This window comes from Berghia stephanieae, chromosome 6 (assembly GCF_034508935.2).
Source record: "Berghia stephanieae isolate SIO BIC M18660-M18661 chromosome 6, UCSD_Bste_1.3, whole genome shotgun sequence".
In the NCBI taxonomy this organism is placed as follows: Eukaryota; Metazoa; Mollusca; class Gastropoda; order Nudibranchia; family Aeolidiidae; genus Berghia; species Berghia stephanieae.
Window position 1 is genome coordinate 27788391 of NC_088365.1, and position 12443 is coordinate 27800833.

A 12443-nucleotide genomic window follows, 5' to 3' on the forward strand; every position below is an offset into this window, starting at 1 on the left:
ATCCCTACCACAACTAATACTACAACTACTACCACATCACCTTCCCTACCATCATTACTACAATTTCCACCACCACATCATCTTCCCTACCACCACTACCACAACCTTCACCAGGACCACCACTACTACAACCACACCCACCACCACATCATCAGCCATCAACAAACCATATAATAAATCCTTTTTGTGGTCAGTCATTCTCACCAATGGTCGTGTTATTTTGATGAGTTATCCTAGTTATATAACATTATTAAAACAGTGAGTGAGGATACCCCTTTTGTTGCAAGCAGATTAGTAACTACACATACTTATAATAACCTCTAGCACGATTGCACCTACATTATTTTTTTTATATCTATCGTTTGACTGTCTTTTAAGACATTACAATTGCGCAACGTATTGTTCCTACAATTTAAGGTTTTATCCGTAAAATGTCCCTGAATTTTGAAATTATGGTAGGCCTGCCTGTTATCTGAACCACCACTACTACCACAACCGTCATCATTCCTACCACAACAACCACTACCACCACATCATCATCCCTACCACCACTACAACATATGATTTGGTGTGGCACTGTCATGTAAGCTGAAGTCTTTGTGTGTTTTTTATATCTAAATATAAAATAGGTGTTAATCATAACCTCATAACTACTTAGGTTAGACTGCAATTCAATTCATTGTTTGTTTGGGTTAGTCGTGCTACACATTTCAATCTGGGCAGACGTGCTTGACATTTGCTTGTTAATATCTGCTTGTGCGATCGTTACATGTCTCATATCATTTGTTAGATGAATATATAATATGTCTCAGTGTCGTCTGAGAATGTAGGCTAGTGATGGAAAGGGTTACATTGACCGCAAAACTATGGAAACTACGGTATTGTGTCCTTTGATAAGCTGCTTTACATGCAATGCCCTACTCAACTCAGATTTATATGAGTGACTGGCCGTGTCCGAGTGATAGAAAGGAAACCAATCAGCTAACTTGTAAGGTATGACATGAAAATTGGCTCAATTTGCCCCGATGAGGGAATACATGAAACGTGGAGCAATTCATTCCCCACGACTTGTGTTTGCGTGTTTATCAACCCTATATAGGTAGTATATTATTGTTGCTTTTTGTCACAATTCCTTCCTTACTTCATCCCATTCTTTCTACTTGCCTTTCACTTATCAAAAGATCAGTCACAGCAATAGATTAGAACTGGTGAGGATAGAAGAAAGTTAAAATCAAAGTGCAATTCAAAACGGGGGACTCTGTATGATGAGTAGAGTAATGGATAATGTCAATGGGCCTTTCTAAAGTTGCAGTTTTTATTGTTTCATCAGCGCCTTTGGTAATTATCATAGGTGTTGTACACTGGCAAAACAGATTATTTTCATTTTGACCACAATTTTAAATAAGAACACACTTTAAGCTAAATGATACCACTGACCACTGTATTGATAAATTAAGATACAGTCTAAAAATCACTTGAGCAAGATTAAGGTTTAAAGTGTCACAATATTATGTAAACTATTATATTATCCCAGCCTACTGTTCAATGTGCCCAAATGTCTCGCAAGATTAAGGTTTAAAATTGTTTGGCGTTAGTTGTTTTGATATGTCTGTATTTGAACTGAGCCAAATAAAAAACGTGTTTTTTTTCCCCAGTCTACACCAGGCACTCCAAGTTTCACATTATTATGCAAACAACTTTATCAGCCTAGCCCCCATGTTAAATAAGAAAGCTTAATGAATTCAGTGGTTAAAGATTATAAATCTTCCATATGACATGGTGTTGACTATTTGGTGTGTTACTGAATTTTTACAAATGTACACAGCTTATTTTTGACTATGGCTTTAAATTTGAGAGATTCTTGGGTTGTATTTATAAGCTGAGTAACCACTCGGTTTCGGTACCCTAACAAAGATATTGTAACCTGCTTTATATAGTAAAAACCAAAACAAAACACTGGCCTTTTATTTGAATAAAATTGTAGGCATTTAGGGACAATTCATTAAATGTTTACAAATAGTAAATTTATGTCTTATTATAAGAATGGATTTATACTAGTAATAGTAATATACAATTACATAATACTAATATAAAATTATGTTCCTGTTATTTTTACACTTTGCTTATGTTTGATCGATAGACCGAGACATTTTCCTCCTTTTTGACAAATTGCTATTATCATCACTGAATAAAAACACTCACCAAAACCACTACATCAACATCTCTACCACCACTACTATTACAACCACGACCATATCATCCCTACCACCACCACTACTACTACACAAATAAGACCACAATATCCCTACCACCACTACTACTACAACTACCACCACATCATCAATCCTACCACAACTACTACACACAGCCGTTTATTACACTAGAAATCTTTCACTTTAGTTTACTACCGCCTCACCCCCAATGGGAACGACCCACCGTCGATGACGGGGAGACCACCGTGTGGTTACGTCATAACAGATGTCCAGACCGTGAAAACTGGCCTATATTTATCCCTGCAGGTAGAATGCACCGCTTGGATTTCATTGTCAGTCAGGCTATAGGACAGATTTCGTAAAATCGACATTTTTACACTGCAATTGCTGACCATACACTTCTTCCATATTTTTATATTTTATATGGATATAACGGCCACATTTTCATCTTTAAGACGCAATTATTTTCATTGATATGAAGAAATGGTGAGTATACTTTATTCTCTCTTGAAAAATGTATATTTTTCTATTTTAAATTAACCTAAAAAATATTTTTAATTGTTTAAAAAATTCAAATTGATGTTATCTGAGTTTTGTTACCCTCACACATGGTAGTAAATATAAGAGTAATAATCTACTTTTAATATAGTATTTATTTCAATGATTTGTAATGACCGGTTTTTGCACAACGAATGTGTAAACACATCTTGTCTAATTCTTTGTTGGCTAACAAAATAGTCCCGTATTCAGGCAAACTCCAGAGACATAAGAACACGAGTCCAAGTGTGATGATAACGTTATTGTTGTTGTTGTTTTATGGTGATGATGATGATCATGATGATGATGATGATGATGATGATGATGATGATGACGATGATGATCACGATGACGATGGTGATGATGATGATGATGATGATGATGATGATGATGATGATGATGATGATGATGATAGCGCAGTTATAGTAGTAATCATAGTAGTAGTAGTAGTAATAGTAGTAGTAGTAGTAGTAGTAGTAGTAGTAGTAGTAGTAGTAGTAGTAGTAGTATAAGACTCTCACAGACCGGTAATAAATCCTTTTTTTTTTTTTTTGGCCGCAAATGCTACAGTAAACTTCTTTCTCTATCTTATTTTTCAGAGTGGGTATATAGGCGGATTCCATTTTGAATAAAGGGCATTTAGAACTATATTTTTAAGGAAAATTATTACGTTATTATTATTAGCAGGCATCTAGGCGATCACTATCGTATTATAACTAACAATCAATAATATTATTATAACTCTTATAATTACAATTATTATTATTATTATTATTATTATCATCATCAATATCAATAATAACTAATGATTTTTTTCTTTACTCAGATGAATGGTCATACTGAAAACAAGCATTGTCTCAATGCAAATGGACTCTGCCGAATAAGCTGTGAAAGGGCTCAAATGAGATATGTGGTCAAAAAACATTTCATGCAAACTGCTCCAGAATTAGCAAGTGAAGTTCCACCAGTGAAAAAAAGAAAACAGAACGTTGGTTAATTAGAAGCTGTTTCTGTGAAATGTAACAATCAGCTGTTCCTTACAATAATCGTGAAGTTTTACGTATGTTAATATTAATATAAAAAATGTGTTAAGATCTAGACGTCTATACAAAGTTCAAAGGAATACTTATAACTTATCTTTACCTATGATTGTCAATTTATTTTAAAATAACAGTTCACTTTGATTATCTGATCATTAATCCTGCCCCCCCCCCCCCCCCATCTTTTTCAATGCATTTATCACGATTTTTTATTGTCAAAAAATGGATATTATTTATTTTTTACTATTATTATTATTACAGTGGTGATCAAGAGTAAGATAAATACACTGATATTATATGATTATTACTAGTATTAGTATTACATCGATATCACGTGTTTCAACTGATTCACAATGATCATTTCTGTTATCCACGATGCTTCGGTTGATGAATAAGCAGACCATTTTCAGCAAATTTCCATTTTAAATAGTATTAGCTATCTGGTAGGCGTCCTTTTTTTTTGTCGCAGCACTGGAGAGAGAGAGAGAGAGAGAGAGAGAGAGAGAGAGAGAGAGAGAGAGAGTTTGTGTGTGTGTGTGTGTGTGTGTGTGTGTTTTGGTGTGTGTGTGTTGGTGTACATAAAACTAATTTATGCAACGTTTTACCACGAAACAATTTTCATTTTACCACCTCAGTTTAATCTCTCATCAGTTCTCTCTGACAATTGAACTTTGAACCTATAACTTTAACACAGCTACGTCATTCCATCTTCACGATTCGCACCTCATTGCGATATTCTTTTATGTTGACTCGTGGTACAGTCAACGGGTTTGAGAGAAGATAGATATTGAGTGACATCATCAAAAGCGATGTGATCAAAGCTGGCGGATGGTTGTGTAACATCAAAGACCAGTGACTGGTCTACAAGGCCTATCATATTCGTGGGTATGTGTGATTTGAGTAGGAGGAGCTTTCTTGACTTTGCTGATGACCGGCTGGTGGATAATTGAAATTAGAATTGTCCTTTTTCAGCAGCCAATTGGAAATGGGCAATTGTAAAAAGCTGATTGGGCGCTCATGGAAAGAAAGCAGTTTGAGGGACATGGAATGAAATTGCCGGAGAGCGTGGAGTGGGGAGGAGTAAATTATATTGAATGAATTGATAGTAATTTGGGGCGTTGGGAAGTTAAATAAAACTCTCGGAAACAGGTGATGAGTCAATTCTTCGGTCGCAAATGATTCAGTAAAATTCTTTATTCTTTCTTTCTTTCTTTTTTTTTTAATTTCCTTTCTGTCAGAGTGGACATATAAAGGCGAATTCCAATTTTTTTTTAAACGGGCATTTAGAACGATATTTTAAAGAGAAATTATTGCGTTTACCAAAATTAGCAGGCGTTTAGGTGATAGCCACTATATTATTTTCATGAAAATGATCATTATCATTATTATTATTATTATTATTATTATTATTATTATTATTATTATTATTATTATTATTATTATTATTATGTTTAGATCTATACAAACGTCAAAGGAATGCATATAACATATCTTTTCCTAAGAATTGTCAATTGCCATTACTAAAACCAGTTCGTTTTGATCATTTGATCAACAAACCCCTACAATTCGGTGATTACGCATTTTTTTGATTGCTGTCAAAAAGGATATGGCTGTACAGGGGAGCGGATATCTCAACAATGCTTTATTACAAAACGACTTTGATTATATATTTTTACTCTGTGAATATTGATGATTATTGCAGTATTTCTCATTTATTTGTATAAACTCAGATAACTATGTAATGTTTGATTATATCGTTTGAAGTAATTAAAATTTCGGACCCATTTTTATGGTTATTTCCTATAAAATCTAATCACAAATGATCTACTAAAATTATATCAAATAAAAGTATGTAAATCACTAGTTATGACTCTAAAATATCTTATTGCAACATCTAACAGCATCTTTACTACGCCACTTTGAACTTGAGAAAAAAATCGTCAAAATAGGAAAAGTTGCTCAGTCGCCCTTTCGGCACAGGCCTTGACTCACCATCTGTTATGAACTAGCGTCCGGCAAACGTTACCTGTCGAACTAAAGTGAAAGCAGTAAACGGCTGTGTACAACCACCACAACACAATCATATCTAAGACGAAGACCACTATTACTAAAATCACCACCACATCATTATCCCTATTACCACTACCACATCATCCATACCACCACTCCTACTACAACCAACACCACACCATCATCCCTAACACCACTATTACTACAAATAACACCACATCATCCCTACCACTACTACTACAACTACCACCACATCATCATTCGCCATTCCTACTTCCACTATAACCACCACCACTACTTCAACCACCACCACATCATCATCCTACCACAACTACTACTACAACCACCACGACATCATCATTCCTACCACAGCTACTACAACCACCACCACACATTCATCCATATGACCACTACTACTACAATCACTGCCACATCATCCCTACCACCACTACTACTACAATCACTGCCACATCATACATCATCCTTACCACCACTACTACTACAACCACCACACATCATCATCGCTACTACAACCACCAAATGTAATTACACTTTCAACTTTTGAAATTCAACCGGGTCGTGTCAGATATTGCTGTGAGACAAATTTTGGATCGCATCTCAGTAAATTTTAGTGAAATTCAAATTTATAGGTTATGGTCACATGGATGGGTCATGATCTTCACGATTAAAATTTCCTCCTTTTTTGTGACCAGTCATTCTCACCCCTGGTCCTGGGACTGGGTCTGCTGGTACTCTCGGTACAGCTCTTCCTAGTCTGCTGTCCAGCAAGGGGTGTAGATTTCCGTTTGCCCCGTGGAATCGAGTGTTGAGCGCTCTTAACCAGTAGCCTGCTAAATCTGGTTATATTCTTGGACTTGGGAGGAATGGCAGGGCAAACCTGCTCGAAAAAGGAACTGAATTCCTCCCAGTCAGCCTTCCTGAAGTTCCATCTGCAAAGTGGGAGAGACTGCACCCTCGGTATTGTCACCCCAGCTGTGACAAGAACCGGCCTGTGCTGGCTATGCAGAAAGTCCCCGAGGACTGTTCGCTTCACCTGCAGCGGTTCACCGTTCGCGCCTTTCGTAACGAGGGTGAGTTCTGGAGTATACTCCTTCTTATGGCGAAGTGACTTGCTCAAAGCCACAGAGCGCAGCAGGTATTTAAACGCTGTACCTTTCGGGTTATGAAGCTTAGACCGTACCACTGAACCACGATGCCTCATAAAGGGAGTTTTGGTGACAGTTGAAAATTTAATTTAGAATTAAATAACAGGAAATACGAACTTTTGAGGGGGTTTTCTTGTCAATGTATGAAATTGTCTTTATTCTTCACCATAATGAACAGACTTTCCCCCACATTTCATATTTGTGGTCATCAATTCAATTTCAATCATCCCGACATAACACCGCTCTTAGACTGGGTGGGGTTCCTGACCTCCCATAGTGGGCAGGGAGGCCCTTACAGTGTCTTCTATCCCCCTATATCGGTTTTCCAACATGCTCTCTGTCTTTGTCTTGGGATGAGATTACTTGGTTTTGTCCTGGCCCTGTCCTGGCCGGATACCCTAGGTGGGAGAGAAACAGTCAAATGTATAGCTAGTTTTGGGAGATTATATTTTTTTTTGTCTTTTAAATCATCTCTCCGTTAGCACTGTATTATGTTTTATTTACATATTATATATTTGTAAAAATTTGAGTGTTTCTTCTTAGTTGGGACCTGTGCTTGTGTCTGAATGAGACTTTTAGGTGATGTCAAACTAAGTACTTTGATTGTGTGCTCATGGAATCTACATGTTTCCTATTCGAACCAATTCCCCTTTGTCTTACCTTTTCTTGTGTGCTTTAATTGTAATTCTAGAACTTTTTACTATTCCATTTTCTTTCTTTTTACTGGCGCTGATATGACCTTAATGTGTTGCAAGCGCCGTAAAACCCTTAAAAATAAACAAACAAAAACCGCTCTTAGACAGTGGCTTACATGTTGTATTTGATAGTTCAACATTATTTTTACATCATCTACAGGATGTGACATGCTGATGGCAGAATTGAAAAAGACACAGGTATGGTATTTTATGTACTATACTAAACAGTAATAGCTCTGATGGCATTATTGATTCAGGCCGACATGCACTTATTTACAGGTCTAATAACACAATTCATTATGGACTCATTGTTGTAATGGAAATCTCAAAAAATGGCGCGAAATATTGTCCATTACAACAATGTTAAACTATGCCTTTAAGTGTATTCGGATGTCAGACCTGCATATATGTACACGTCAATTCAGGCATATGATTCCTTGTCACGAGATGTTGGCCATTACATTAAAAAAATTAATAAAGAGCGTAATGAATTTTTAAAATGGCTTCTGTATTTATGACAATGGAGAAAGTTTGAGAAGAAATAATGCCATTTATTTCTTATCTTTTTATTTTCATTAATTATGTAGCTTATTTTAAGGTTTTGAATTATCTTTTGATAATTAATTATAACTCTTGAGGATGGTTGAAATTAAAATAATTAGCATTTACCAAACAATCTTAAAATTTTTCACCATGATGATTTTAAAATAAAAATGGGGTTCCTGACCTCCCATAGTGGGCAGGGAGGCACTTACTGTGTCTTCTATCCCCCTATATCTCTTTTCCAACATGCTTTCTGTATGTGTCTTGGAATGAGGTTACTTGCTTTTGTCTTGACCCTGGCTGGGAGGGAAACAGTCAAATGTAAAGTTAGTTTTGGGAGATGATATTTTTTTCGTTGTAAATCATCTCTCTGTCATACATGTATTATTTTTCATTTTACATATGTATGATTTGTAAACAATTGAGTGTGTTCCTCTTGGCAGGGACCTGTGTCTGGATGAGATATTTAGTGATCTCAAACTAAGTTCACATTCCCCTTTGTCTCTCTTAATCTTGGATGCTTTAATTGTAATTCTAGAAAACTTTTTACTATCCCATTTTCTTCCTTTTTACTGGCGCTGATATGACCTAACTGTGTTGCAAGCGCTGCAAAACCGTTAAAAACAAACAAACAAGCATCACAATGACTGAGTTGATCACATGAAATGTGTACAGGAAATAGAACTGAATTTCTTCTTTAAAGGTTCATCCTAAATTTCTGTATATTCTTTTACTTGAAAAAAAAACACGTTTTAAAAAGTTGTGTCAGAAAAATCATCCTTCAATCATTGATCGTTAAGAATAGCACTCATCTTGTCTAATACAACTCTCAACCCTTTGGACTTTAAGGAAGTCTCAGGCTTGAGAGATTTGGGTAGATGAGGGTCACTTTTACCAATTGATATTTGAAGGATAAGTTTTCTGACCAAAATTTTACAAATGATAAATGTATTTTTTAGTCCAATAGCCTAAGGGTCATCCCTGAACAAAGACATTTTCATTTTGAGCATTCCTTTTTATTTCAAAATATGTGTCTGTGCATCACCTAATCAGTCTGAAGGTGAACATTTTGGATTTATATTTTTTTTTTTCATTTTCTGAAAGAAATATGCTTCCCAGAGCACTTTAATCTTTATTTGTATCTGTATGGTTGGCGGTAAAGAAACCAATGGTCTGGTTGTATTTCAGCGGCGTCCTGATTGGGCGCGGGCCCATGTCAGTCGGGCCTTGAAATCGTTTAGGTGTGGTGCCATGATGACCAGTTCATCCAGCCCATTCCACTCTGAGATAGTTCTAATGAAGAAAGAATTTCTGTAGTTTTGTGTTCTTGTTTGTGGGATTTTGAAGCAGTTTGAATTGTTTGTGGCATATCTCTCAAGGGGGTTTTCGGTTATGTGGTTGGCAAAAGTGAGTGCTTGGATTTTTCTTTTGTTTGGTCGTGGCTTGAAAAAGGAGTCTGCCTTTATTGACGGTATTTGATCTGTTATAATCTTGAACATGAATGACAGACGGGTTTCTTTTCTTCTTTGGTGGAGGCTGATGAGGTTTCTTTCTTCTAACATTTTTGTCATGCATCCTGGGGTTCTGCTCTTATAGTTCCCAGTTATGAACTGGGTGCCTTGTCTCTGGACTCTCTCAAGTTTTTGAATATCCTCTTTCAGGTAGGGGTCCAAAGCAACTGCTCCGTATTCCAATTGTGATCTGACAAGTACGAGGTAGGCATTTTATTTGCATGACGTTGGGGCGTGGCTAAGATTTCGGCGGAGAAACGCGAGGGTGCAGCTTGTCTTTTGGGTTATTTTGTTAATGTGTATCCCCCATTTCAAGTCCTTTGAGAAGGTGATGCCGAGGTATGGGTTATCGTCGTCTTGTTTCAGGATGGTGTTGTTTAACTTGTAGGTCTCATTGTACTCTTTAGCTGTGCTGAGGATGTAGAATTTGTTTGCGTTAAATTTAATTCCCCAATCATTAGCCCACTGTTCAAGACTATGCAAGTCCTCTTGTAGCAATTTTTGATCATTTGCAGATTTTATTGGTCGGTATATCACGGCGACTAAAACTCGAACGTTTAGTTTTGAGCCAGCGCTCCACCGTTGGGAGGGTAATTAATCAAGTTGTGACAGGTCGATGACTCATCATGCTACCGGCATCGGCATTTTCGCTACCTGTATTTTTTCTCTCAGATTCTGCATTTTATTGATATTTTCAAATAATCGTTGCTCAATAATCCGTTGACGTAACTTTTCTTATTCATATATTCTTGTTCTTCATAATGTAAAGATTATTGTCATACCATTTGTATGGCTATGAACCTAATGGTTTTGCAACGCCACTCTCCATGAGTTGGTACTATAATTCAATGCAAGATCATAACTATAATTGGTAAGAAACATGTGAATAAATAGCATAGGTCACCGTACAGGCAAATAATTTTGGGATAATCAGAAGCAGGAGAGAATGAGGAAAAAGTGTATGTAAGTTTTATGGCCTGTTCAGACCTGGCAGTCCTGTGAGTGGTCTTGATATTGTGGTAACTCCTTATCAAATCCACCAGTATCCTGTCCACAAATTAACCAGTCACAGTGATGACTGGAAGGTACGTGTTAGTGTGTGTCTTATAAAACTGATATCCAATCATTCCTTATGAATAAGATTCACTTGATGACATATTTCATTAATTAATAATATAAATTCTATGGTCTGTCACGTTCCTGATCACATTGTCAGTAATAAATTTACTAAGAAATATTTCTTCTCTTCTATTTTCACACATCACAGCTAACAAAGTTTCATGTCTAACCACAATACAAGCAACACCATTATGAAAACAAATAAACAAGTTTAACAATAGTTTCTCATCTATTTTCAACACCAACCAGAAAGGAGAGATATCATTCTAATACACTCTTTTTTCATAACAGAAAAAGCCTAATTTTATCCTAACAAGGCGAAGTGAAGGCTTTCCTGTCATGATGGGAGAATACGTTATTGGTCACATCATTGCCAGGGAAAGATATTTCCCCAAAATTTTTGAACTCCAAAAAGAGGCAAATTTTGACACGTAAGTCTCTACGTTTTTACCTTAGAAAACGGTAGAGGCTGCCTGAAGCCCGTGATCTTGAAAATACTAACTAAAGAGTGAAAATGGAGAGGCTTTGTATGGGAATAATTTAGAAAATGGAAAAACAAAGGGTTTGTACCCGATACGTCCATTGTCTGTATTGTTCCCATACGAAGCCTATCCATTTTCACTCTTTCGTATATTTTTACCTTTGTGAATTGCTTTCTAATTTGTTTCTAATGTAATCAACCAGTAGATTTTTGACCAATCAGAACAGAGGATTTTGTGACACACCTTCAAGCATGCTAGGACTGACATAGCTGGTTGTTACAACAGAATCATTGAAGTCAACATCTCTCTGCTCCTTGATTTTTATTTTAGACTGCAAGTTGGGTTATTAGTTCTCACTATATTCTCTCAATCAGACTATATATGTTAAAGGTTACACAAAGCTTTGCGTGTTGGTGGGATTGATCAAGTGGGTAGAAGAGCTGAGAATTTTACTTAGATGCATACCGTCAAATAATAATAATAATAATAATAATATAATAAAATATAATAATAATAGGGGGGGGGAGTGGCCGAGTGGTTAAGGCCTTGCACTGTGATCTGGAAGGTCCAGGGTTCGAGCCCCGCTTCAGACACTTTCTTTTCATTCCTTGGGCAAGATTATTATTAACCCCCAATTTTCTCATTTTGGACAACATGGGTGATTCTTGTTGACATCAGACAGCTTATTTGATTAATTATCTATATTCCTTCATGGAATGCCTAGGCAACAATATCTTATGGTGTCATGGCGGAAGGGTATACTTTTTAATAATAATAATGATGATGATACATGAAATAATAATGCCTATGTAGTTTTGTTTAGCATTGTTTACTAAAGGGTGACTCAACGCAATGATAAAACTATTCTGGGTGGGGATCCTGACCTCCCATAGCGGGCAGGGAGGTACATACTGTGTCTTCTATACCCTTATATCTGTTTTCCAACATGCTTTCTGCCTTTGTCTTGGAATGAGATTACTTGGTTTTTTCCTGGCCCTGGTCGGAGTCCTGGCTGGGAGGGAAACAGTCAAATGCATAGTTATTGTTTTGGGAGATGATATTTTTTTCCTTGTAAATCATCTCTCTGTTATGTTTATTATTTTTATTTTGAATGTATAATGTAAGCA

At 36.4% G+C, this 12443-nt stretch overlaps 1 protein-coding gene across 2 annotated transcripts in view; it reads left to right on the plus strand.

Annotated features, from left to right (window-relative positions):
• The window catches only part of LOC144974778 (glyoxylate/hydroxypyruvate reductase A-like), a 53154-nt gene that overhangs the window by 20273 nt on the left and 20438 nt on the right, over positions 1 to 12443 (plus strand). For both annotated transcript variants that reach the window (XM_078918026.1, XM_078918027.1), the window contains exons 4-5: positions 7822 to 7859; positions 11126 to 11265. In XM_078918026.1, coding sequence (XP_078774152.1) covers positions 7822 to 7859; positions 11126 to 11265 — 178 coding nt within the window. The remainder of the gene's footprint in view (positions 1 to 7821; positions 7860 to 11125; positions 11266 to 12443) is intronic.